The sequence below is a fragment of the Sardina pilchardus genome, chromosome 5 (assembly GCF_963854185.1).
Source record: "Sardina pilchardus chromosome 5, fSarPil1.1, whole genome shotgun sequence".
NCBI lineage: Eukaryota > Metazoa > Chordata > Actinopteri > Clupeiformes > Clupeidae > Sardina > Sardina pilchardus.
In genome coordinates this window covers 6785362-6808852 of record NC_084998.1, presented here as the reverse complement: position 1 = coordinate 6808852, position 23491 = coordinate 6785362, and the positions used below count along the sequence as shown (strand labels likewise).

Below are 23491 nucleotides of genomic sequence, written 5' to 3'. Positions count from 1 at the left end.
CCAAAGGTGTTCTATTGGGTTGAGGCCAGGACTCTGTGCAGGACAGTCAAGTCCATCCACACCAATCTCTATCATATGACCCTTGTTCCAACATCACTGTGCACCAGTGCACAAAACAAGGTCCACACAGACATGGACGACAGAATTTGGTGTGGATGAACTTGATTGGCCTGCACAGAGTCCTGAACTCAACCTGATAGAACACCTTATGAATGTGAGCCGACACTGAGAGCCAGTCTCCTTGTCCAAAATCAGTGTGTAATCTCACAAATGCGCTTCTATTGGAAAAAATGCCCATATACACTCGGTGAAAAGCCCTCCCAGAGGACTTGAAGTTGATATAGATGCAAAGGGTGGACTGACGTCATACCATATGGATTAATAATGGGATGTCACTTAAATTCATTTGTGAGTCAAGGCAGGTGACCCAATAGCCTACTTTTGGCATAGTGTATAGCCTAGGCCTGCTGCAGGTGGCATTAACAAAACAATCAACCATAATAGACAAGCATATTTGCAAGTGAGCTCTAAAATACAAGAGTTTTGTTATATGCATTAGTTATAATAAAAAGAATACAACATTATAAATGATCCGAAATTGCAATTTAGCCTTCCGACTCCGCCCTTTTGTTATTCACACATGCGTGATGAGTACTGTTGCTTCAATGACGTTGTCCAGTCTGTAGTAGTCTGTGCACTGGGGCACTCCTAGCTGTGTACGCTCAAGCCCGGTAATTGCAATCAGCTCCGGGAAACCATGGCCGAACAGGCCCCGGGATCCTCCCGGTCGTCTCAGGATGACGGTAAGATTGTGTCTTGGAAAAACGACCAATGTTACTAACCTAGAGGTATTGTTTGAAGGCCAGCGGCCTATTCATCCACGGGCTCGCCCACTGTCATCACTGGGTACTGTTGCTAATCCTCTGCCATCACGTCCACTGTTTTCAAAGTCTTTATACATCCACTTGTCATACAGCAGCCTGGCGTCAGAAGTTATTTCGTAGAAATACTTGTTTGCAAACATGTTTAAATGCAAGTACTAGTAGACGAGTGATACTTTGACTTTATTACACGTGATTGTGCACTCACTATGCATCGTTAGTTAGCTGGGTAGCTTGTTATAGCCCCTTTTGCTAGCTTGGTCTGCTGAGCAAGAAGTAACGCAACTAGAAAACGTAGCTCGCAGCTAAGTAGCAACGATGGATGGATAGCTGTCATGTTGCTTTGTACTTTGACAGTGACAGAAATATCATGAAATCTAATCAGGCGCGCGGTAGTCTTTAGCATCAGAAATGGAGAGCAATCTTATTTATTTAAATGATAACTGCGTGTGCGCTTGCAATTAGGGCTGCGTCTACATCAGCGCTGGTTAACTGTTAGCTAACGTTAGCTGATTTACAGTCTGTAAACTTACTAAAGACTAATTTGGCACGGACTAACGTTATGATCCTGCTATTATGTCAGGGTTCTGTCACGCGGTTACAGGACACATTCTTCGCCATATCATATGCAATTAGAGGCTAATGTTAGCGATCAAAGGTAATATGTCGTTGAATTGTTTTGGTTTTCATGCAGATTGTCCGAGTAACCTGTCAAGAAAACAAGCTGTTTAGAAAACTGGAGAAAACAAGCCTATTAAACAATCAATGGTTTGTGCAAGAGTTTGCCTTCAACAATTTCACTAGATAACAACAGCTGTGATCAGCACTTCTCCTTTGCTGAATTCAAGATACACCTAGGTTTTGATTCTCCGTCGTGTTAGAAAACTACAGCAATAGGATCAAATTGATATATATTTTCACAGTAAGACAAGAGGACAGCTTAAAATCACTGTAGTAGGTGAACATGACCGGGGTTACGATGTATACCAGGCACAGCAAGGCATTACAGAATGTGCATGGGGAAACTACAGGTGCACGCTTGCTGAAGCTTTGAGGTGAGGGATTGTTTCTTGAGGAACCTTTCTTGAAAGCAGAAGCTAGTTATTAGTTGACACAATTTCAGGCAATTTCTTTGACATTAGCCACAATCTATGATAAAAATCAATGGTCAAACTGACTTTTGTGCAGTGTGTTTTGGAGTAGTAATCATCCTTGTTGCTTTAACCTGAATTTAGTTTCTCTTGTAGTTGTAGATGTTAAATCCACAGTACCATGTCCCAGCTTTTATTGTTTGCTCCGTATCACCTCAGGACATAAATTATTCAGATGGTCTGGCCCTTGGCTACTTGAAATCTAGTTGCTTACTGGACTACAACTAGTCTATCTCAAAGGCTTTGTGTAGAGGCATACATTCATATATGACTGCTTTCTGCCAGACATTATGCAAGACACCACTACTTGTCAGTGGAAACCCTTGTCAAGGTTTGTTTTCTTACTTGGGGACATCTGGGCATGAAACTCCTGAACTATTGCACGTTTGGCCTAATCCATTTACCAGTCTCAAACTGACTCAAACTACGGGGTGTCTGGTAAACCCTTTAGTATTTACTGGCTATTTAGGGGTGTTTGATAAGAGCTGTTTGCACCAAGAACTATAATTATAATTAACTATAAACAAACATTGTTCTTGTTAATATCAATGATGACATTCACACAAACTACAATGATAACAACATGAAGAACGATATCGTTGGGGATCAATTTCAGAGTGATTTTGAGAATGACAGACAATCAGAACCCATCACATTTTAGCCATCACATTCATTAAGTAGTTCACACCAGCACGGCGCTTCTAGTAGGAAGTCAAAGCGGTCTGATGACCGGGGCGCGGCACTTCTAGGTATAAGTGGGTCAGAACGGCGCGGCGCTTTTAGTCGTAACACAAGGAAAGACTTTGCTCATCTTGGTCAGTGTGGACGCTTTTCTCGTTATCGTTGTTGGTGTGAATGGCCCTTAATGCTGGTGTGTGTTCTTGCAGGGGTTCTCCAGCAGCGAGTGACTGAGCTGGAGCATGAGCGAGCTGAGATGCTCAAGCTTAAGCAGCAGCTGGAGATGGAGTTCAACCAGAAGCGAGCCAAGTTTAAGGAGCTCTACCTGTCCAAAGAAGGTGAAGGCCCACACTACCCCACTGGTGGCACAACAAGGAGCACTGTTACTTTTCCGTCTGGCCAATCTGTCATATTTGAATCACGGTCAAATCATGTGTTGACTGTGATTTTAGGCTCTACATTTTGGGTTATTTTTAGTGTTTCCTGTGAACGTATGTGTTGAGAAACACACACAAACAAGTGGCATGTTCATGTGCAGAAACACACACAAACAAGTGGCATGTTCATGTACAGAAACGACACACAAACAAGTGGCATGTCCATGTACAGAAACACACACAGACAAGTGCCATGTTCACACACACACACACACACACACACACACACACACACACACACACACACACACACACACACTATGCACCCTCTCCCAGTTCCGCTGTATGTCTCCCACTCACACGGCTCTGGCGTCTGGTCCCCTCCACAGAGGAGCTGAAGAGGCAGGCGGGCTCTCTGGAGACGGCCCAGGCAGAGCTGCGGCAGGTCCAGGCCCAGCTGGCCGAGGAGCGCGCCGAGATGGAGAACATCAAGGCCGTGGCCACCGTCTCCGAGGACACCAAGCAGGAGGCCATCGACCAAGTCAAGCAGCAGTGGCAGGACGAGGTGGCCTCGCTGCAGGCCATCATGAAAGGTCAGGCAGCGCTCGTCAACGGTCACGCACCAGTCACATGCATGTGATTAATTAATGTGTCACATACAGATATAATGTGTCACATACAGATAGATAGATGGATAGATAGATAGATGCTTCATTGATCTCCATGGGGAAATTCAAGGTCCCAGTAGCTTAAAGACATCACATACAACATAAACAGGATGATTTTAAAAATCCATGGACAATAACATTCATACAAAGTAAAATATGCTATGAAATACTTAATCCTGTTACTTAAATGACTGTGAAGTGAGTATATTAATGTAGATATTAGTGTGTGATGCTAGTTTCAGTGACTAAATCTCCCTGCTGACACTTTAAGAGATGTGCTAGCAACATACTGTATGCTAGCACCCATGGGTTTCACCTGCCTTGTTAGCATGCCCGCTCAAGTGTTTTTTTATTTGTTTGTTTGTTTTCTTAACCTTGGTCAGCTGTTTTTTTCAGTCGAACCTCACTGGTGACTAACTTTGGATAGGTAAAGTCAGTGCTTTATTGGCAATACGATGAAACATTGCCTGGAATTTGATTAGTGTATGTCTCTGGATTGAAAACAGAACATAGTCAGACAGCACAACATCCACAACTCATACAGGACATACAGCTCTGGAAAAAATTAAGAGACCACCGCACCATTTCATCCTATGGTTGAATTGACGGTTATATTCAATTTTAAGAGACCACTGCAAATTTGAAAACTCAGTCGAATGTCACTCAGCAACCATAGGATGACATTGGAAAAATGTGCAGTGGCCTCCACAATTTTTCCAGAGCTGTTAAAACCAAAGACAGTATAGCTGTTCAGCAAAGGTTTAAATGTAGGTATAGTGCACGCAGCCACTTAGACAGTCTGGGGACAAAGCAGTGCCATGTGCAGACATCAGAAGCCATAATTTCATTGTTGGGTGGTGAGCAGGGTCGGGTGACGCGCACAGTGTCTCGCTCTTGAACTAAATCAATCATGCAGAGTGTGGGAGCGTCGCACTGATCCGGCCATGTTTGAGTTGACGGCCTTGCTCATGGTATCAAATTGGCAAAGTGACTTTGCCCAGTTATTAAATTAGCTTCATTTCATGCGCAGCAGACTTTTTTCTTGTTGCTTTGCCTATTGCCTGGTGCCAGTTGCCCATCAATGGCATTAGGGCCCTTAAGTGCCTGGTAAATAACTGTGTCTGTTTCTGTGTGTCTGTGTGTGTGCGCGTGTGTCTGTGTGTGTGTGCGCGTGTGTCTGTGTCTATGTATGTGTGTGTGTGTGTGTGTGTGTGTGCGCGCATGTGTGCATGTGTGCGCGCGTATGTGTGTGCGTGTGTGTGTGTTTTGCCACCTTGCGTAGACACGGTGCGGGAGTACGAGGTGCAGTTCCACCAGCGGCTGGAGCAGGAGCGTGCCCAGTGGGCGCAGTACCGCGAGAACACGGAGCGCGAGATGGCAGAGCTGCGGCGGCGGCTCTCCGAGGGCCAGGAGGAGGAGAACCTGGAGAACGACATGAAGAAGGTAGATAGAACCGCTCGCTCGTCACATGCCTTATGTTTTCGGCAATTGGTGAAAACTTTAGCACAGCTGAGCTGACAGAGATAATGCTTTAGGTGTGTGTGGTTTGGTTTTGGTTTGGTTTATTTATGGACATAGAAAGACAAAAGGAGGATCCAGGGGATTACATGTAAAAGCGATGAACACGTTTTTCCAACATGGTCCCTGATGGAAGAAAACAGGACATACAAAACATGCAAACACATACAGCCAAGGGAAAGAGAAAAAAATGCACATCAAAAATGCCAGATAAAACACCATGAGCTACAAAGCAATAAATCACTATTTTCCCCTTATTATCTATTTTATTCCACAACTCTCCTCTAACTTTATGTTTAAAATCCCTGTGAAGGAGGTTTGTGTGGACTTAAATGCGATGATCTTTGAGCTGGCCTCTTTAGATGAGAAACTAGTGAAGCTTGCACTCGTGGAGGCTGGAGACACTGTCCCCCACTCACCATCTGGCGAGTGGCTTTGGGCCCCAAGTTGTGGCATTTGCTGTTTGTATGACTGCGTCACCTGTCAACTTTTGGTAAAGGGAACTGGAAAATAATGGGGGTTGAGTGCTCGAGATTTCATACAATTAAGTTCTTCTTTCTGCATTGATGTTACTTTCAGTCGTCACCATGTGATTTTTCGGTTGCTTGCGCTGACACCGGGAGTTGTGGCACCAACTTGGTATTTTAGAGCGAGGTATGGGGAAGTACTGTAAGGTGTGAGAGTACTACACATTTATTGGCTTTTCAAAAAATGACTCATGTCGTTATTTCCTCTTGTTGACATGTAAGGTGCTAATGAGTTCATGTTGGTGTTGAAGATGTATGACATGTTTAGTTAGCCTTATGTTGTCATGTTTTATAAATGTGGGCTGATGATTATTTGTTGTAATGAAGATTTGTTGATCAGCACCTTTTTGGTAGTTCTGTGTGTGTGTGTGATACTGACTATCCCACTAATCAAACTTTGACTGTGTCTTTGGCGTAACTCCACCATGCCTGCTCATTTGTGTAAGAGTATGATAAGATAAGAAGTCTAATGCAATCTGATGAAATTGCAAATGATGGTTCAGCAGTATGATAATGGAATAATCCAGGCTTGACCTGTTACAGAACATTAACCTGGTCTTTTGGAGTACTTTATGTGTTTAGAACATTTGGAATATTTTGTTATGACCCAAAACTCTAGAATGTGTTTGCTGACTTCTAGTGGATGGTCCGATTTTCTGTTCTCATGGCTTCTGGCCTGTTGTTCCTGTTGACTAGTTTTGAAGGCGTGATTTGCTTGCTCAACTGTCAGCAACCCCTGGACAGCATCTAATCCACATACCCTCCCTTCCTCTGAGTATCGTCTCTTGATATTTTACAATCCTGAAAGACTAGAGGCCATGCTGGCCTCTCCACAGTTTCACCTTCACAATGAATGACTTATTGAAACCTCTTACCGTTTCTGCGTGGGCTTTATGAGAAGCCTGTTGCTACAGGTCCCTACCACTGCTGCTTGAAGCAGCAGCATGTTTCCGTGTACTATATTTAAGGAGACTGGCCTGCATTTCTCAAAAGCATCACTTAACCACCACTGTGGTAACAGTGGAGAAAGGTGAATGTCCTGAAGGTCATTATGATTTATAGTTTATGTGTGAACGTAGTCATTCATATTAACGAGACAGACATTTGTTTATAGTTATCGTTCTTGGTGTGAACGGCCCTTAATGGTGGTAATTGCTGTTGGGAACGGCATGCCTCCTCAGCAGAGTATCTGCTAAGGATGAAGCCTTCACTGCACACACTGCGTATACCGTGTGAGTAGGGCAGTGACTGGAGCAGTGCTGACGGTGTGACTCTGTCCTGTGTGTGTGTGTGTGTGTGTGTGTGTGTTTCCCCGAAGGCCCAAGAGGATGCCGAGAAGCTGCGCTCTGTCGTCATGCCGATGGAGCATGAAATAGCGGCTCTGAAGGCCAAGCTGACGACCTCTGAAGACCGCGTGAAGGAACTGGAGGCCTCCAAGGTATAAACAAATGAGTCGCTCGAAAGAGGTTGATAGAGTTCACCACAGGATTTTACTGCAGGTGTCCGTCGGCAAAGTCGTACGTGACCCACTCCGGATGTTTGAAGGGCTGTCAAAATGTAATCTATTTTGTGTTGTGTTGTTTGTGTCTGTAGGTGAAGGAACTGAATCATGTTCTGGAGGCAGAGAAGTCGTGCCGCACTGACTTGGAGATGTATGTGGCAGTGCTCAACACACAGAAGACCGTGCTCCAGGAGGACGCAGAGAAAATGCGCAAAGAACTTCACGAAGGTATTGCCCAGTAACATGGTCGCATGAAGTCTAGTTCTGTGTCAGCACTCCCAACTGACCAAGGGATACCCTGGTGAACCAGCCCTGTGTCAGTCAGTAGCGTGTCAGCCATTGTTTTTCCTGTGATTAATTTGTTAAACGCCAGGGCCTATCACTGTGAATTGCTTTTTGGTTTGGAACTTGACTGCGTGCCAGATGGCAGCCTGTTGTAAACTACCTGAGTGGTGAGACGAGCGAGTTCTCACTGCTGGCTGTCGTGTTGTGTCGTGTCCGCTCTCCCTGCCAGTGTGTCACCTGTTGGAGATGGAGCGGCAACAGCACAATCAGCTAAAGCACACCTGGCAGCGCGCCAACGACCAGTTCCTGGAGTCCCAGCGGCTGCTGATGCGCGACATGCAGCGGATCGAAAGCGTGCTGACCTCAGAGCAGCTGAGGCAGGTGGAGGAGATCAAGAGGAGGGATCAGGTACTGACCTCAGATCAGATCACACCCGATTTGTTCTTGGGTTTCCCGCCACTAACATTTGCATGCATTCAAATGACTATAAACGGATCCAACGAAAGTCTAAAGCAGTATTTGACTCATATCTTGCCTACCCCTCCCTTTGTCTATGAGAAGCAGCTGTTTGACTTTGAAACTGTGCAAATTTGCACAAGCCTTTTGTTCCACTTCCACCCTGTTTGTCGTCCTTGATATGACCATAGATGGGTAATACTCATTTGTATGAATGATTGATAAGCAGGGGCAGAGAGTATTTCAGTTGGGTCTGCCTGTGTGTCCATTCACATAACTTGAAAACTACTAGTCCAATTTACCTCAGAAATGTTCAAACAAGGTAGAAGTCCACCATATCTCGGTTCTCCTACATATTGTTTATCATGTGATAGCAGGATAGTTGAAATTTGGTTTGCAACATTGCTAGATGGGCCAAAGGTCTACAGTTGCCTGACTTGCCCTTGTTTGATGAAAAAATTGAACTTACATTCACTCCAGGCTACAATTATAATTATGTATCGATCCGTATTGATTGACTGTCCAGGGTTGACAGAGAGAGTGCATCTCCGGCATTCTGAGTGCCCTTTTGCCAGCAGTGCTTCAGCGCTAACACAAAGCGGAGGCTATCTTAGTAGCATCTCTCATGCTGAGACAACCGCCTGACTGAAAGAGCTCGCTTGGGGAAAAGACTGCATTTCCACACTGCAAGCTGACCTTTCATTCCCTTCCCTTCACATTGGCTGTTGTCTCAAGTGCCCCTTTTCTGAAAAGCGCAAATGTTTGCAGTTGCATTGCCCACCAAGTGGTCATGCTCGGGCAGAGTCGTCTGTCGGGTAAATTCAATAAAAGCTCATTTCTGAAAATATTTGCCTCTGCGCAGCATGGGAGAGTGTCTATGCAGGCTCTATAATTTGTAACAATTTGTCATAATTTCACAACATGCACATGTTTGACATGTCAAGACAGACACAGCGAAATGAGATTCCAATCGATAGTAATCAGAAATCAATTATAATTGTAGGAGTGCGTTTATAATGATTTTGTAAGCATGACCAAAACAGCCAGATTGTTTTGGCAGGTCAACTGAATTCTCCGTTTGAAGCGTCCAGAATTATACAAAGCAACGGACGTCCTTTTTTCCCCTGCTGTGTTTTCTCTCTGTGATGTTGTGTTTATGTTTCTTCACCAGGAGGATGACGAGAAAGAGAGGATCAGCCAGGCGAAGGACGAGGACGACGGCACGGAGCCTGCTGAAGCTGCAGAGGACTCCCTTATGGGCCTGTCTATAGATGAGGTAGGCCTGCAGATAGCCATTTTACATGAATTACAATGAAAACAACATATATTATGGGCCTGTCTGTAGATGAGGTAGGACTGCAGATAGACATTTTACATGAATTACAATAAAAACAACATATATTATGGGCCTGTCTATAGATGAGGTAGGACTGCAAATAGCCATTTTACATGAATTCCCATATTTGTTCATGATCATGAAAATCAGGGCAATAATAATTGACACTTAGTAATAATTACTTATTTTAATACACTGCTATTTAAAAATAGTTCCACAAATATAATTGGTACAATAATGACTCGTTTAAATGCCTGAATCATTGTTTGCTCATTGTTTGGTGCTCTTCCGTAGGGTCAGCCCAACCATAGCATGCACAGCTCTTTGCACTCGCTGGACGCGGACACGCCAGGGCGAGCTCCGGCCGGCTCGGACCTGTACCAGGACGGCCTGCGGCGGGTCCAGTCCACCGACAGCCTGGGCTCGTCCGGCGGCGCCGCGCTGCAGCAGCACACGCACGCGCACGGCCTGGGCGGCCACAACCACAAGGCCAAGTCCGCCAGCCAGCTGGACGAGTCCGACTTCGGGCCGCTGGTGGGCGCCGACTCGTCGGGCAACTTCGAGGGCTTCGAGACGGCGTCGATCAGCTCGCTCGGGCCCGCCGCCGGTCACTTCCTGCTCACCAAGGACCAGGAGAAGGCCATCAAGGCCATGACGCCGGAGCAGGAGGAGACGGCCTCCATCCTGTCCAGCATCTCGCACGCGCCCGAGAACGCCTACCTGCCCCCGTCCGGCTACCGGCTGGTCAGCGAGAGCGAGTGGAACCTGCTGCACCAGGAGGTAGAGCTCCTCTGAGGACCGCTTTTTTATTTTGTTAAAGTTCAAATAATAGGGCTCGGGAACAAGCCTTGCATTCTAGGAATATAGCCGCCATATTGGTAGCGCACCGAGCGTAATATCCATTCATTCATATGCAGAAGACAAGAAGCAGAAATGTAGTATTAGCGATTCTTTTCCTCTTGCGATCATGGGTGGTGCTGTTACACCCCACTACACAGCAACATACGACCAAGAAGGCAAAAACTAAGTAACACGAACACACTAATAGGCGGGAGTAAATCCATAGTAATCCATAGTAAACTAAGGAGTGAAGCTGCCAATATGGCTGCGCCCGCGAAGTTTTCACGTCATGATCCCGAGCCCTATTACTTATTAGAAGCCACTGGTGTTAAAAATATAAGCCATGAAATGTGGGTAATAAGCATGAAAGAAATCATATATATTATATAATATCATTATTAATGTCAGGAAGACATGCTGGACTACTCCTAAGAGACTAAACCCAGGGATGACCGGAGTATTCAATATATTTTTTATTGTGGTGCAAACAATTGACTGACGTTTCGATGCCTTGCGTCTTGCTTGGAGTCAAAAGATTATTGTTAATATGTATTATGGTTGGCTAGAAGATGCATATTTTCGGTGGGTTGTAGAATGACTTGTGTCAGCGCTTACGCTGTTTGGCCACATTAGTCTTAGAAAAGTGGTTTGCCTCTTGTGGTGTCTTTGACTCCAGTGCCGGTCGTGGGAATAATAGAGCTTAGTGTGCTGCAGGAATGGGCTAAACTCTAAGCGCTCTTGGGAATGTGATTCTGATTTTCTCAAACTTCTCCAAGAATCCATCAGCAGGAACTCGTATTTCCACCACTAACGCGTGCCTGCTGCCTAAACCCTGTGTGTTGGTTTTTGACCCTCAGCTGAAGAACGCTGGCAGGAAGGTGGGCCGCCGATGTGACATGTGCTCCAATTATGAGAAACAGCTGCAGGTCATCCAGGGTCAAGAGGCCGACACTCGTGATCAGGTCCGTCCAGTTCTCGCCCTCAATCCCATGTAACAGCAGCTGTGCATTACGTGCTTACAGAATTGCAAAAGGGTTCTCCAGTATTTTCTCAGTTAGCCTTTTAAAATGATCTCAGATTAGTAAACAGAATGTGCTTGTAGAACATTTGATGAATGGTTACTGATAATGGCCAATGTAGATATTGCATTAAAGATCAGCCATTTCTTTCTACGGTACAACAGTCCCAGAACCCTTTTGCAGTTATGTCTGAAAAACGGCTAAAAACTGCTTCTCTGATTGGAAAAAAAACAACGCAACTGATCTCCGCTGGTATTCTGTCTATAACGGAGTGGGATGTAAATGTCGAAGTGACCCCAAACTTTTGAGCGGTAGTGTGTGTAATGTATTTAGTTGTTTGCTGTGTCTCATTGGATGGCCCTGATGTCGCTGTGTGTCGGCTGCAGGTGAAGAAGCTCCAGAGCATGCTGCGGCAGGCCAACGACCACCTGGAGAGGACCATGAACGAGAAACAGGAACTGGAGAACTCAATGAAGCAGGGCAACGAGGAAACGGCTGCCAAGGTGTGTCAGTGTGTCACCAGTTCAGGGGCTTCTACAAATCATAAAAAAAGCAATGGCTGTGCTCAGTCACCGTGACGACGTTTTGGCGAGCTCATAAAGAATGCAAAGCTCTTGTGTGTAGTGTCGTGGAGATGATGATGCTAGTTACCTGCTCTCTAATCAGTCAGGCTCTAAACCCTGCCCCCGAGGCAACTTATGTAAATGCTAAGCCTTAACTTCTCTCCTGTTGTTCTTACCGTGTGTGTGTGTGTGTGTGTGGTGTGTGTGGTGTGTGTGGTGTGTGTGTGGTGTGTGTGTGGTGTGTGTGTGGTGTGTGTGTGGTGTGTGTGTGGTGTGTGTGTGGTGTGTGTGTGGTGTGTGTGGTGTGTGTGTGGTGTGTGTGGTGTGTGTGGTGTGTGTGGTGTGGTGTGTGTGTGTGCTTGTGTGTGTTTCAGATATCTGCTCTGAACCAGAAGGTGCAGGAGTCGGAGGGGCTGCTGGGCGGTCTGCAGCAGGCCTTCAGTCAGGCCAAGAGGAGCACCCAGGAGCAGATGGTGAGTCCCCACACACACACACACACTCGGCCCTTCCTCCCCTCCTCAGCGTCTGTCTGTCTGTCTGTCTGTCTGCCCAGGTGTTTTGGTCCGAATCGGAATCAGGTGTTTGGCTCGTGTCTGTCTGAGGCCCAGGTGTGGTCAGAGATTTGCTCGTTTCAGTCCCAGTGTGGTGGTCACGCCTGGTGAATGTGCCTCTGACGATTGTGCTGCATCTCCCCAAGTGGGAAGTGTAGAAGACATCTGTCACCGAGCGGAGGCTTATTTTTTACTTCACCGGATGAGAGGCCTGCGAGTCATATTTAAAAATACGTATAAATATATTTTAATTCCCAATGACACATGGCTCTTGGCACGGCGCAATGCCATGCTTGTCAATCTGCTACCGCTTACCATGCCTCAGCAGCACTTATTATCATGTCAAATTGCTGAGTTTAAAATGGTTCCTAGATGATTTTTCCATCCTAGCAACAAAAAAAAGTGTGTTCTGTTTTTGCGTTTTTCTTCCTTTTTCCGTTAGTTTGCATGTCACCCTAGACTTGGTTGGTTTGGGCTTTGTGAAGTGTGTGTGTGCTGGCCTGTGTGTGTATGCTGGCCTGTGTGTGTGTGCCGGTCTGTGTGTGTGTGCCGGTCTGTGTGTGTGTGTGCCTACAGTATCTGTGTGTGTGCATGGGTCTGTGTGCGTATGTTTGTTTTGTGTATGTATGAGTGTATATGTATTTGTTTTGTGTGTGCGTGTGTGTTTTTTCTGCGCGTTTGTTTGTGTATATGTGGGGTCTTTGTGTGTGTGTGTGTGTGTGTGTGTGTGTGTGTGTGTGTGTGTGTATTTGTGTGTTTGTGTTTGTAATCGAGAGACGAGCCTCTGACTGACGCTGTTGTGTCCCCACACACACACACACACACGCAGGCCGTGCTGCTGCACTCCAGGGAGCAGGTGGCCGAGGAGCTGAGCCGGCTGCAGAGGGACAACGAGAGCCTGCAGGGCAAACACCGCCTGCACCTGTCCCTGCAGCAGCAGGAGCACTTCCAGCTGCCCACCGCCACCGAGGTCTGACCCCACCACTACTCCACCACCCCAATCCCCACTCCCCCCTCCCTGACCCCACCACCCACTACTCACTACTCCACCACCCCACTGCTTTAGTTATCCCCCCTCCCCCCTCCCTGACCTCACCACCCAGTACTCCACCACCCCACTGCTTTAGTTATCCCCCCCTCCCCACTCCCTACCCCCCCCCCCCCCCCCCCTGTAATAGACGTTTGTTACTTGTATGCTGGTTGTATGTATTCTTCTGTAGTTTTGTATTTTCAGTAGGGTAGTAGAATTGAGCCAGTAGTGTGAGTGTTGTAGGGTAATAAGAATGAAAAAATAAGGTCAAAGGTCAGGTCAGATCAGATCACAGAGCAGTCTGTTGTGGAATCAACTCTGGTATTTTAGTGCTGCAGGACGTTGGGTGAGTCACTGGATCAGCAGGTAGGCACTAGTGGACGAGTCAGTCATGGCTGGGGGCCTATAAGCCACTTCTACTGAATTATGCTAGGTTGGGATAACAGTGTCAGACTGGGATAATACGCACAGAGTAGAGAAGAAAAGAGAAGTGTGTGTATCGAACAGGGTTGGCATGTTCATTTTTAATGCCTTTTTTCTTTGTGTCCTCCCACTGATGATGAATGATTCAATGAATCCAACGACCCGGTTTGATCAATCGTGTTCACTTAGTGTGTCATGAGGGGGGGTTTCCAGGCTTGCTTTCAAAGAGGAACTGGAAGTGGAAAATGTTTGTGGACTGACTTTGAACCTGTGTGTTGACCAAGAATGGCATTGAATTGAATATGAGTTTTCTGAGTATTCACTCTGGTGCGTAAGAAGGCAGAGAAAAAGCTATTTCTACCCACTTTGTGGTTTACATTGTCAGTGTAGACCGGATCTGGTTTCAGTGCTTCAGTGTTGCATGGGCATGGTCATATTTGACGGCTGAATTCTCATCTTTTGTAGAACTCATAACTTTTTTGTAGAGCTCTCACGAGTTCTAGTGTTAGTGTCAATGTGCTGTGCAATACTGTCCATTAAGGCCGTAGTGCTAGTGCTGTGGCTAGCCATTGTTGGCTTCGTAGCAATAGATCAGGGTTCATTTCCAGACCAAAGCAGGTTGTCACTTTGTACAGAAGCGTCGGTTCACTGTCTGACCTTTACCGTTATACGGCTGTTTGATGTGTGAGAGCTAGTGAGCGTGTGTATGAAATGTGACCACCCTCATTCTCTGCTGGGTTTTCAACCTGAGCACTCAACGCCCAAGTGTGTCTGTCACTCTCGAATGGTTTCTTCAGTTGGAGTCTGTGTGTTGTTGTGGCTACACTGTTGTCTGTTGCTTTGGTGACATGTGACATTGCCTTTCATTTGAGTGGGAGGGCCATAGCAAGTGATCTGTCTGCCAGTCTGTTCCCTTATGCTGATGACACACAAGGCAGCTTTTTGAGCAGTGTTGCCGGGCAGTGTTACTGAGTATTGTTGTTCGGCCACATTCCCTTTGATATTGACCAGCATCAGGGTCATCGGTAGGCAAGGTTCCACGACCGTCCAATCAGAACACGTGGAACTGGTTATGTGGTTGCCCAGCAACATTGCTCAAAAAAGTTGCCCCACCTTGATTCTGTCAGCTTGTAACTGTGCATTCGCACCGAAACCGTCAAAAGAGTCAAAATCGCTGGTGAAGCTCATAGCCCGACGCTCAACTCAGTTCAGCGCCGAAAGCTTCAAAGCCAAGACGTGAAACATTCGAACCAACCACAAGCAGCAATCCTGCTAGTTTGACATTCTGATTGGTTGACGCCGAACCGTGTCACAGCTAATTACCATAAAGTTAACTGAGGCTCAACTTTATTTTGACGCCCGTGAAGCTCATGAAGCCACGCTCACGCCCAGAACGCTTTTGACGCCGGTAACGCCGACTCTCCATAGAAAATGAATGATTTCCGGCGCTCTTGACGCTTTTGACGGTCTTGGTGTGAACGCACAGTAACAGCACTGATGTCTGTGTTAGATAGGTAGACAAATATAGTGTTGATGCAAGAGTCTGTGTGTCCCAGCATCACCTGCCTTTTGTTGCCTGGTGCACAGCTCTATATGTTGGTCAGGCGGGTACTGGATCAGACATTATAGTCCTCATGGTCGTGGTCTTTTTTTTTTTTAATGGAAGTGGATTCCTTCTTCAGGTTGTGATCTTGCAGTTTAGAGTTGTTCAGTGCCTCTCTCTTGCTCAGTTGGTGCCCACTTACACGGTCACTGCTAGTGATTGACACCAGCACCACCTCACCCCACCCTCACCCCACTGCAGGAACTCCAGTCGCTGGTGATGCAGTACCGGGAGGACATCGTTTCTGTGCGCACAGCGGCGGAGCACCTGGAGGAGAAGCTGAAGGCGGAGATCCTCTTCCTGAAGGAGCAGATCCAGGCGGAGCAGTGCCTCAAGGAGAACCTGGAGGACACCCTGCAGCTGGAGATCGAGGGGTGCAAGGAGGAGATCGGTGAGGACTCCCGCTGGTACCCCTACCCCAGCCCCACCCCAGGGGGTGTGTGTGTGTGTGTGTGTGTGTGTGTGTGTGTGTGTGTGTGTGTGTGTGTGTGTGTGTGTGTGTGTGTGTGTGTGTGTGTGTGTGTGTGAGTGTGTGTGAGTGTGTGTGAGTGTGTGTGAGTGTGTGTGAGTGTGTGTGAGTGTGTGTGAGTGTGTGAGTGTGTGAGTGTGTGAGTGTGTGGGTGTGTGGGTGTGTGGGTGTGTGGGTGTGTGGGTGTGGGTGTGTGGGTGTGGGTGTGTGGGTGTGGGTGTGGGTGTGTGTGGAGCTCAAGGCTTCTTCTGCACATATACTTAACAAGACCTTGACAATAGGTTTACATTTCATTGGTTAACAACACGCCCATAACGTAGGAAAGTCTGCAACCATTCTTAAGTCGGGTGACCACAATCATCAGTTTAAGAAATTCTGCAAGCATTCCTATCTTATATCTCTGATCATGGGACGAGGGTTTGTAATTTTTCTCATTTTTCTGCCCTTGCTATGAGCTTTCAGCATGTATAAGCTTGTATGGGGTGCTGGAGTGTGCAATTGATACACACAGGACCTCCTTTTGCTCAGGCAGTGCAACTCTGCGCGCTGGAAAGATAAATAAGTGCAGCGTGCAGAAGTGCGGGCGCTCTGTTTTCCGAGGGCGGGGATTGGGAAAGCGCTCGTCACTGAGCACGCTCAGTGCCGCCGGATTAGCAGATAGAGTTGGCCAGGTGCATGGGGAATATTCTGAATGCAATCCTGAGTGATTCTGCTAGTCTGCCAGCTTAAAGCCTTTTTCTGTTGCATCCTCACAAAAAAAACCTCTTTCTTTCTCCCCCCCCCCTCCTCCTCTTCTTTTTCTCCTCTGTTGGGGACTTGTGTTCAGACATCTTGGAAGGTATGAAACATCCTGACGGATTTAGGATGTGTCTGTGTGTGCGTGTCTGTGTGTCTGTGCCTTCAGCAGAGTAGCAGCACACACTCACGCTCTGACTAGTCACTGTTTGCGCTCCACTTTTGGATGGATACCACATCATTTGCAAACACCACTACACACACACACACACACACACACACACTGTTAGTCTGCTTGTGTGGCCATTCATTGCGATTATATTGTGCCAATCGAAGCATTGTGACGATCACATTTTTGTCATAGCTTGTTGCATCAGCCATGTTGCATCAACTACTGACAAATTACAGATTGTATCAATGTCTTTGTCCTCCCCCGTCCACTTGCAGTGTTGTCTTTGTGTGTACCACATGTTCCACACTAATGTGAGAGTCATAGTCACACTAATGATTTGTAGCACTAGACGGCCGTGAGTAGTATCCTCTGATTAACAACACATCTGCGTAACATAAATGGTTGCTATGCATCAGATTACTAACTAGACTGTGACTCACTGTGGCGTAAATCCTACTGAATGCCACCCTCTCTGTCTGTCTGTTTATGAGTATGAGTTTGGTATCCCCCGTAGTAACCGAGATGGCTGCTGAGGATAAATGATTGATCCTCGCAGTAGATGAGGGCACTATCTGCCCCCATAGTCATGGCTGCATGTGAGCGCAAACGGCTCTGGAATGACCGTGTGTTTTGTGCTTGTTCCCTGCCAGCCTCGTTTTCCAGTCTGAAAACGGAACTGGAGCGCGTGAAGGCGGAGAGAGAGCAGGTACGGTTGGACGGAAACATTTCTCTCTGAAGTGTGTTTGTGGGAGGGAGTTGTGTGGAGTTTGCTGGCAGTACTTAAAGCGTGTTAAAAATGCCTCAATGAATTAGGTAACACGGCTCACTGATGGTAGTGAGATCATCTTTGTAGTAGCGCGACGCTTGGCTTGCTTCACACAGTGGTGCTTTTGTGCTAATCTATGTGGAAACGCAAATGCGGCGCTTGGGTTTAATGACGGTGATGTTGGACTGACAGATCTGGGTTCAGTTTTTAATGCTTAGAGCAGTGTTTCCCAAAGTGTGGGCCGCAGCCCACCGGTGAGCTGTGAGATGTAGCCTAAATTACAGTGCTGCTGCTCCCCCCACACACATCATGCACTATGCATAGGGCACCAAGGGACAGTAGCTCTCTTCCAAACGGCAAACTGCTTTTTACTCTTCCTCGAGAGCGTCTACAATGTCAAAACAGCATTTTACATACAAGGATGATACCAGAGGTGGGCACAAGTACATTAAAAACTATTTTGTTACAAACTAGCTACAAATACTGGCTCATAAGATATAACAAAATACAGTATAATGCAAAATACTGATGTGAAAAATATGTTTAATTAAAATACAAGTAATTAGTTATTTGAAAATGCAAAAATACACACACAATAATCATTGTATACCAACTTTTAAAAGAAACTACAAATCATATTATTGAAAATGTATCCCCAAGAGACGAGAAATACTATTTTCTGATTGGCTGGCAGAGGACTATTAGTTCTGTGTATTGGGGCTCCTGTGAAGTCGATCTGGTCAAATACTGTGAATGAATCAGTGTCCCATATCAATGTAAACAATGATTGAACTGACAACAAGCAGGCTTTGCAACAGGTGGAATCAACGACTGTGGTAGAAAAACCCAGACCGACCAGTTTACTTTAAAAGCAGAATTAGCACTCGCTAATGAAAACCTCACACTGAGACGAAGTAGCTGTTGAACTGTCAATACCACAATGTGATACCGCCTGAATAAGTCTATAAGCCAATGCAACACTGAGCAGCAGAGCGAATGTATAGCCAGCAGAATATTTAACCAATTTGTGCAAAGTGGTCTTAATGCCTTAATTAATCCATCCTTTAAGGACATTTGCTTTGTGAATGAATTATGTATTGTTATTAAATAAATGTTCAAAAACAGGTGGCTTTAGTTAGGAGCCCCCTATGTTAAATTCCCATAGAGGCAGGCAGATTTTTTTGGATACCATGCATCCTGATAAAGTTCCCTTGGCCTTGGAATTAAAATAGTCCCCAATAGTGGTTTTATATCATTTAAATAATAGCTGTTTTTATTTGCACTGAGCTATTAGGCTAACTAAAATAAAACTATGATATCTCTAGGTATGGGGAAAGGTATGTCCAACCTGCGGTCATTCCTGATCCCACCCCATCTCTCTCTCCACTTACTTCCTGTCTCACCCTTCACTGTCCTATACCAATAAAGACAAAAAAGACCCAAAAAGTATACTTAAAAAAAGCAAATTAACATATATTACGATAAAAACTAAAACAGTTTTTTTTTAGGGGGTTTTAGGTCAGAACATTTTCATAATTGCAACTGGGCCTCGGCAGTTTTAAGTTTTGGGCACCTCTGGCTTAGAGTGTTTAGAACGTTTGCTCAGGTGTGTTTGGAACAGTGTTCTCTAAGCTGATCTGGGATCTGTGGTGTACAGCTGGAGAAGTCCCTGGCGGAAAAGACGAAGACGCTGGAGACTGTGCAGGCCGTTAGGAGCAGAATGGAGGAGCAGCTCAAGGAGGCCCTGACCAGCAAGGTCAGTCAGCCGGGATCCCGTGACCGGAGTCATTAACATTGACCTCACTTGTGTTTTCACACACACCGCATGCATAAATATGGTAGCACGGTGGACTTTGGACTCGGTCTGCATGCCTAGGGATGCAGCAGGCAACCCATCACATGATGTTTTCCTTCTTACATACTTCATTTGTGTGTGTGTGTGTGTGTGCGTGTGTGTGTGTGTATATAGACGGCGCTGGAGAGCCAGGCGTTGGACGAGAAAGATAAGGCGCAGCGGCTGCAGACGGAGCTGGATGTCAGTGAGCAGGTGCAGAGGGACTTTGTGAAGCTGTCCCAAACTCTGCAGGTAAATTGCTCTCACGGGGCACAACTAATCAGTAATGGTGGGAGTCCCCCCCCCCCCTCATATTTAGTAACGATAACGTATCATACATTTTAATTTCTATCCCTAGCTGACGATGATTAAAATGATTAAATGTTAAAATGAAAATGATTAAAACAGGAATGAGAGATATGACCTATTCCGTGACCTATTCCATTTCAGGTGCAGTTAGAACGCATCCGGCAGGCCGACTCCTTGGATCGCATCAAAGTCATCCTGAACGACACCAACCTGACAGACATCAGCCAGCTCCCGGAAACATGATGACCCCCGCACCCTACCCCCCTTCCATCTCCCAGTCATCCCTGCAGTGTCAGTGTCTCTCTCTCTCTCTCTCTCTCTCTCTCTCTTTCTTCTCTCTCTCTCTCTCTCTCTCTCTCTCTCTCTCTCTCTCTCTCTCTCTCTCTCTGACAGGCCGCCTCCTCACCACTGTGTCCGCACCACCTCATGGCCTCTCTGATGGGGGGGGGCATGAGGCTGCTACCCTCCACCTTTCTTTTTTAACAAAATAAAAACAAACAATAATAATAAGAATAATAATAATAACAGCAACAAAAAAAATCACTACCCTCTGCAAACAACTTGTGAGCGAAATGAAAAGGACAACAAAAAAAGACGACAGGCCTTCAGAGGGGGAGGACAAAATGACGACTAAAACTGTGGATGGTGTCGGATGACGGAGAAGAACCGCTCCTGTAGAACACTACTGTTGGACTGGATGGTGACTTGGTGGATGTAAATAGACAGTTTGCGGAGAGCGGTGGACCTCTGGTGGAGGCTCTGCCTCCTGGGAACCCTCTGCCAAGTTCTGCCCTGAGATGTGAGAGTTGTGGTTCTGTTTTGTTTTTGTTCTGTTTGTTTGTTTGTTTGTCTGTTTGTTTTGTTTTTTTAAAATCATTGCACTTCTAAATGATGGCAACTTCTCATTTAGCTAATGGTAACACGCAGGGCCACAACATTCCCCCCACCCACCACCATGTTGCACCTCCTGATGGCAAGCGAGCAAATGACACCTGGCTGATCAAACTCTCCATCTGTCTGTGATCTGATCGTTCTTTCGTTCTGCGCTCTCCGCGTTGGCTTTGGCCCAGCTTTGGCCCAGATTCTCATGCTCACCCCACTCGCCAGGCACAGCCTCGGCCTCGGCCGGAATGAAGGAGACGCACTGTTAGGTGTTTGTACATACGGTGTAAACAGAATATATTGCACCAATTAAGTTAATGAATGAATGACTGAGTGAGTTGATGAGTGAGTGTATGAGCTAATGAATTACTGAATGCATTGTTGAGGTATGTGGTTTCTCCATACGCCGTCCCGTGTGAATCCAGTGATGGATCAGTCTGTCATGTCACCCGACAGTCGTGCTGCCCTGTCTTCGTAGTTTCTCCTGCTTTTTGGCTCTCAGTCCATATGGCCTCCATAGACTCTCTCTCGCTCTCTTTAACAGTGCCACTTTGGGCTTTTCATAAACTATACACCAACAGGGGAAATGATCGGACATCTTAATTGTGTTTTACATTTTGTTTTCTTAAACCTGTTTACAGTGTTTCTTATGTTGGGTTGCTAAAACCTTGATGTTGCTGATGAATACTTCCTAGGATGTCTTAGACTTTTTGCAGTATCCCCTTTTGCCATATTTGATTTTGAGATCAAAATCCAGCAAGCCAGTTGTCTGGGTTGTACCACTAATGGCTAAAGCATGCCACCTGCCATGAGCTCTGTTCAGTTCAACATGCAGGTGCAAAGGCCTATCGATGAATGCATTCAGCATGTGAAAAAAGAAACAACTCAAAAGTACACTATTTTCTGGGTTTTGCTTTCTGTAGGTAACTTCACAGCCCTCTGTGTCAGGTTGAAAAGCACTAAAAGCAATGTGTGAGTGTAAATGTGTATATGCCCCCATGCATATGTATGTACATTTGTATATGCCCCTATGCATATGTATGTACATTTGTTTGTGTTTCTGTGTGTTTTGGAATTGACTCTTGTGCTCCACGCCATGCAGTGCTGAGTGGTTTTGTGGGAGTGAAACCACGGACATTTGTGGCACAGGTTGCCTTCTCAACACAATGAGTGTCTACGGTGTTTTGAAATTACATGGTCAGTGCATAGACTCAAAATGCAGACTCATACTTAGAGAGTGACAGTATTGGATTTTTTTTTTTTTTTTAAGGGCTACGTAATAATGCTTCACTGATTTTTGACATCGCTGCTGATCTTGACAGACACTACTTTAAGCCTAAGCACAGTGTGTGTGAGGGAAAGATCTCACTATTCTACTGGCTGGTTGATGTTGAGAAATTTCACAGAGTTTGCTGCAGTGTGGGTTTGGAGAACCGCACTTGAGATGTCTGATTGGGGTGTCTGCCCCCCCCCCCCCCCTTGTTTCCTCCAGAGGAAATTTGTCAGACGTGACTGCATGATTCATGTTTTTTCCGAGTCTATAAAAGTCTGTTTGGGAAATCAGTTTAATGCTGTGCTACTGATCCTCATCCAAATATACAGCCACATACTTTTTAATGCAGTGTGCAAATCCAGATTCTGGTTCATATTCCTGTAAAAGATTCATGTAATTCCCCTTTGTAACATTGAAACAGGAAGTTGTACTATGACAATGTCATTTAATGACTTTGCTGTTACCACTGTCTGTCTTCACTTTTCTCTTCATCATTTTAACCTTTGACATTTGACACTGGTTTACAAAGTGATTTTACTCTAATTTCAGGTGTCACCATTGACCTGAATCAGCTGCTTGGTAGTGCTTTAATTGGCCTGTGAAATAAATGAATCCCGATAACACATGAAGTGAATCGTATAGAGAGAAGGTGAAGAGCTGTAAAACAAAGCTCTCGTTGTGAAGATTAAACAATATGGCTGCTGCTGCTGAAGTTGTGCAAAGAGACCCCTGGTTCTTCTCCCTCGCGCTTGGGGGCAGGACGCGATCCGCGCCGTGGAACATGTTGTGATGTCTCTCAGGTCGTGTTTGTCTTTATTTTGGCTTCTGCGGATCGCTCGCTGTCTTGCCAGACACGCACACTTGCTGCCTCTGTGCACACGGAGTTTGGTTTAAAAAAAAAAAGAGAGAAAAAAAAAATGTACTGCTTCGTCTTGGCTTTCAGAGAAAAGGATTTCCTCAAAGGTCTCTGTGCTTCTGCATTTGGTCTGCTTTGGTTCTTCAGTTGTGCAACCTCGTTCTTAGGAATGATGCCCATATGTCTTGTCTAGGTTTTCACTTTCATTTAGCATTTCTACGAGTATTAGACCTCCACACACAAAGCCTTGTAGAAGAACCCACTGCTATGCAGTCTGAGGCAGGACCCCTGGGGTTAAGATTGCTGGGTATAGGTTTCAAAAGAAAATCCATATCTGGGAACTGGATACCAACATCTCATTTGGAACAAAGAAGCTTTTTTTTGTACCTATCAGCAGTGTAAACCAGTAACCCAGTGACATTTCACAGTAGTGTGTGTGTGTGTGATGTATCCAACGTTAGTCATACGAAGTGTGGAGATCTTAGCTTTACAACCTGACAAAATAACATGTTTCTATTCGCATGCTTAATTGAAACTGCCGGATCCCTTGCAGATTTATATACTGTACCGTGTACATATCTCTGTATATATCTAATAAACCAAATTGTACTTTAAAACACAGTAAACAGTGATTTGTTATGCTACATATGGTCGGTCTCAACCTTCCACACACTTAAGGTCTAATAAAAAATAGAAGTTAAACAACGTCGCCCGTGCTGAACAGAACCGTTTTTTGGAATAATAATAATAAAAAAAATGGATATAATTAAAGATGAAACAGTTGAAAG

General features: G+C 45.7%; 1 protein-coding gene across 1 annotated transcript; it reads left to right on the top strand.

Annotated features, from left to right (window-relative positions):
- Positions 1-682: 682 nt before the first annotated feature.
- Positions 683-22901, top strand: rabep1 (rabaptin, RAB GTPase binding effector protein 1). Its single transcript, XM_062536151.1, has 18 exons — positions 683-803; positions 2920-3048; positions 3477-3680; positions 5038-5198; positions 7119-7238; positions 7394-7529; positions 7816-7994; positions 9214-9318; positions 9673-10158; positions 11076-11180; positions 11624-11740; positions 12175-12273; positions 13181-13321; positions 15609-15798; positions 17434-17489; positions 19207-19305; positions 19519-19635; positions 19834-22901. Exons 1-18 carry the CDS (start codon positions 758-760, stop codon positions 19933-19935), a joined length of 2592 nt encoding a protein of 863 aa, XP_062392135.1. The 5' UTR covers positions 683-757; the 3' UTR covers positions 19936-22901.
- Positions 22902-23491: the final 590 nt, after the last annotated feature.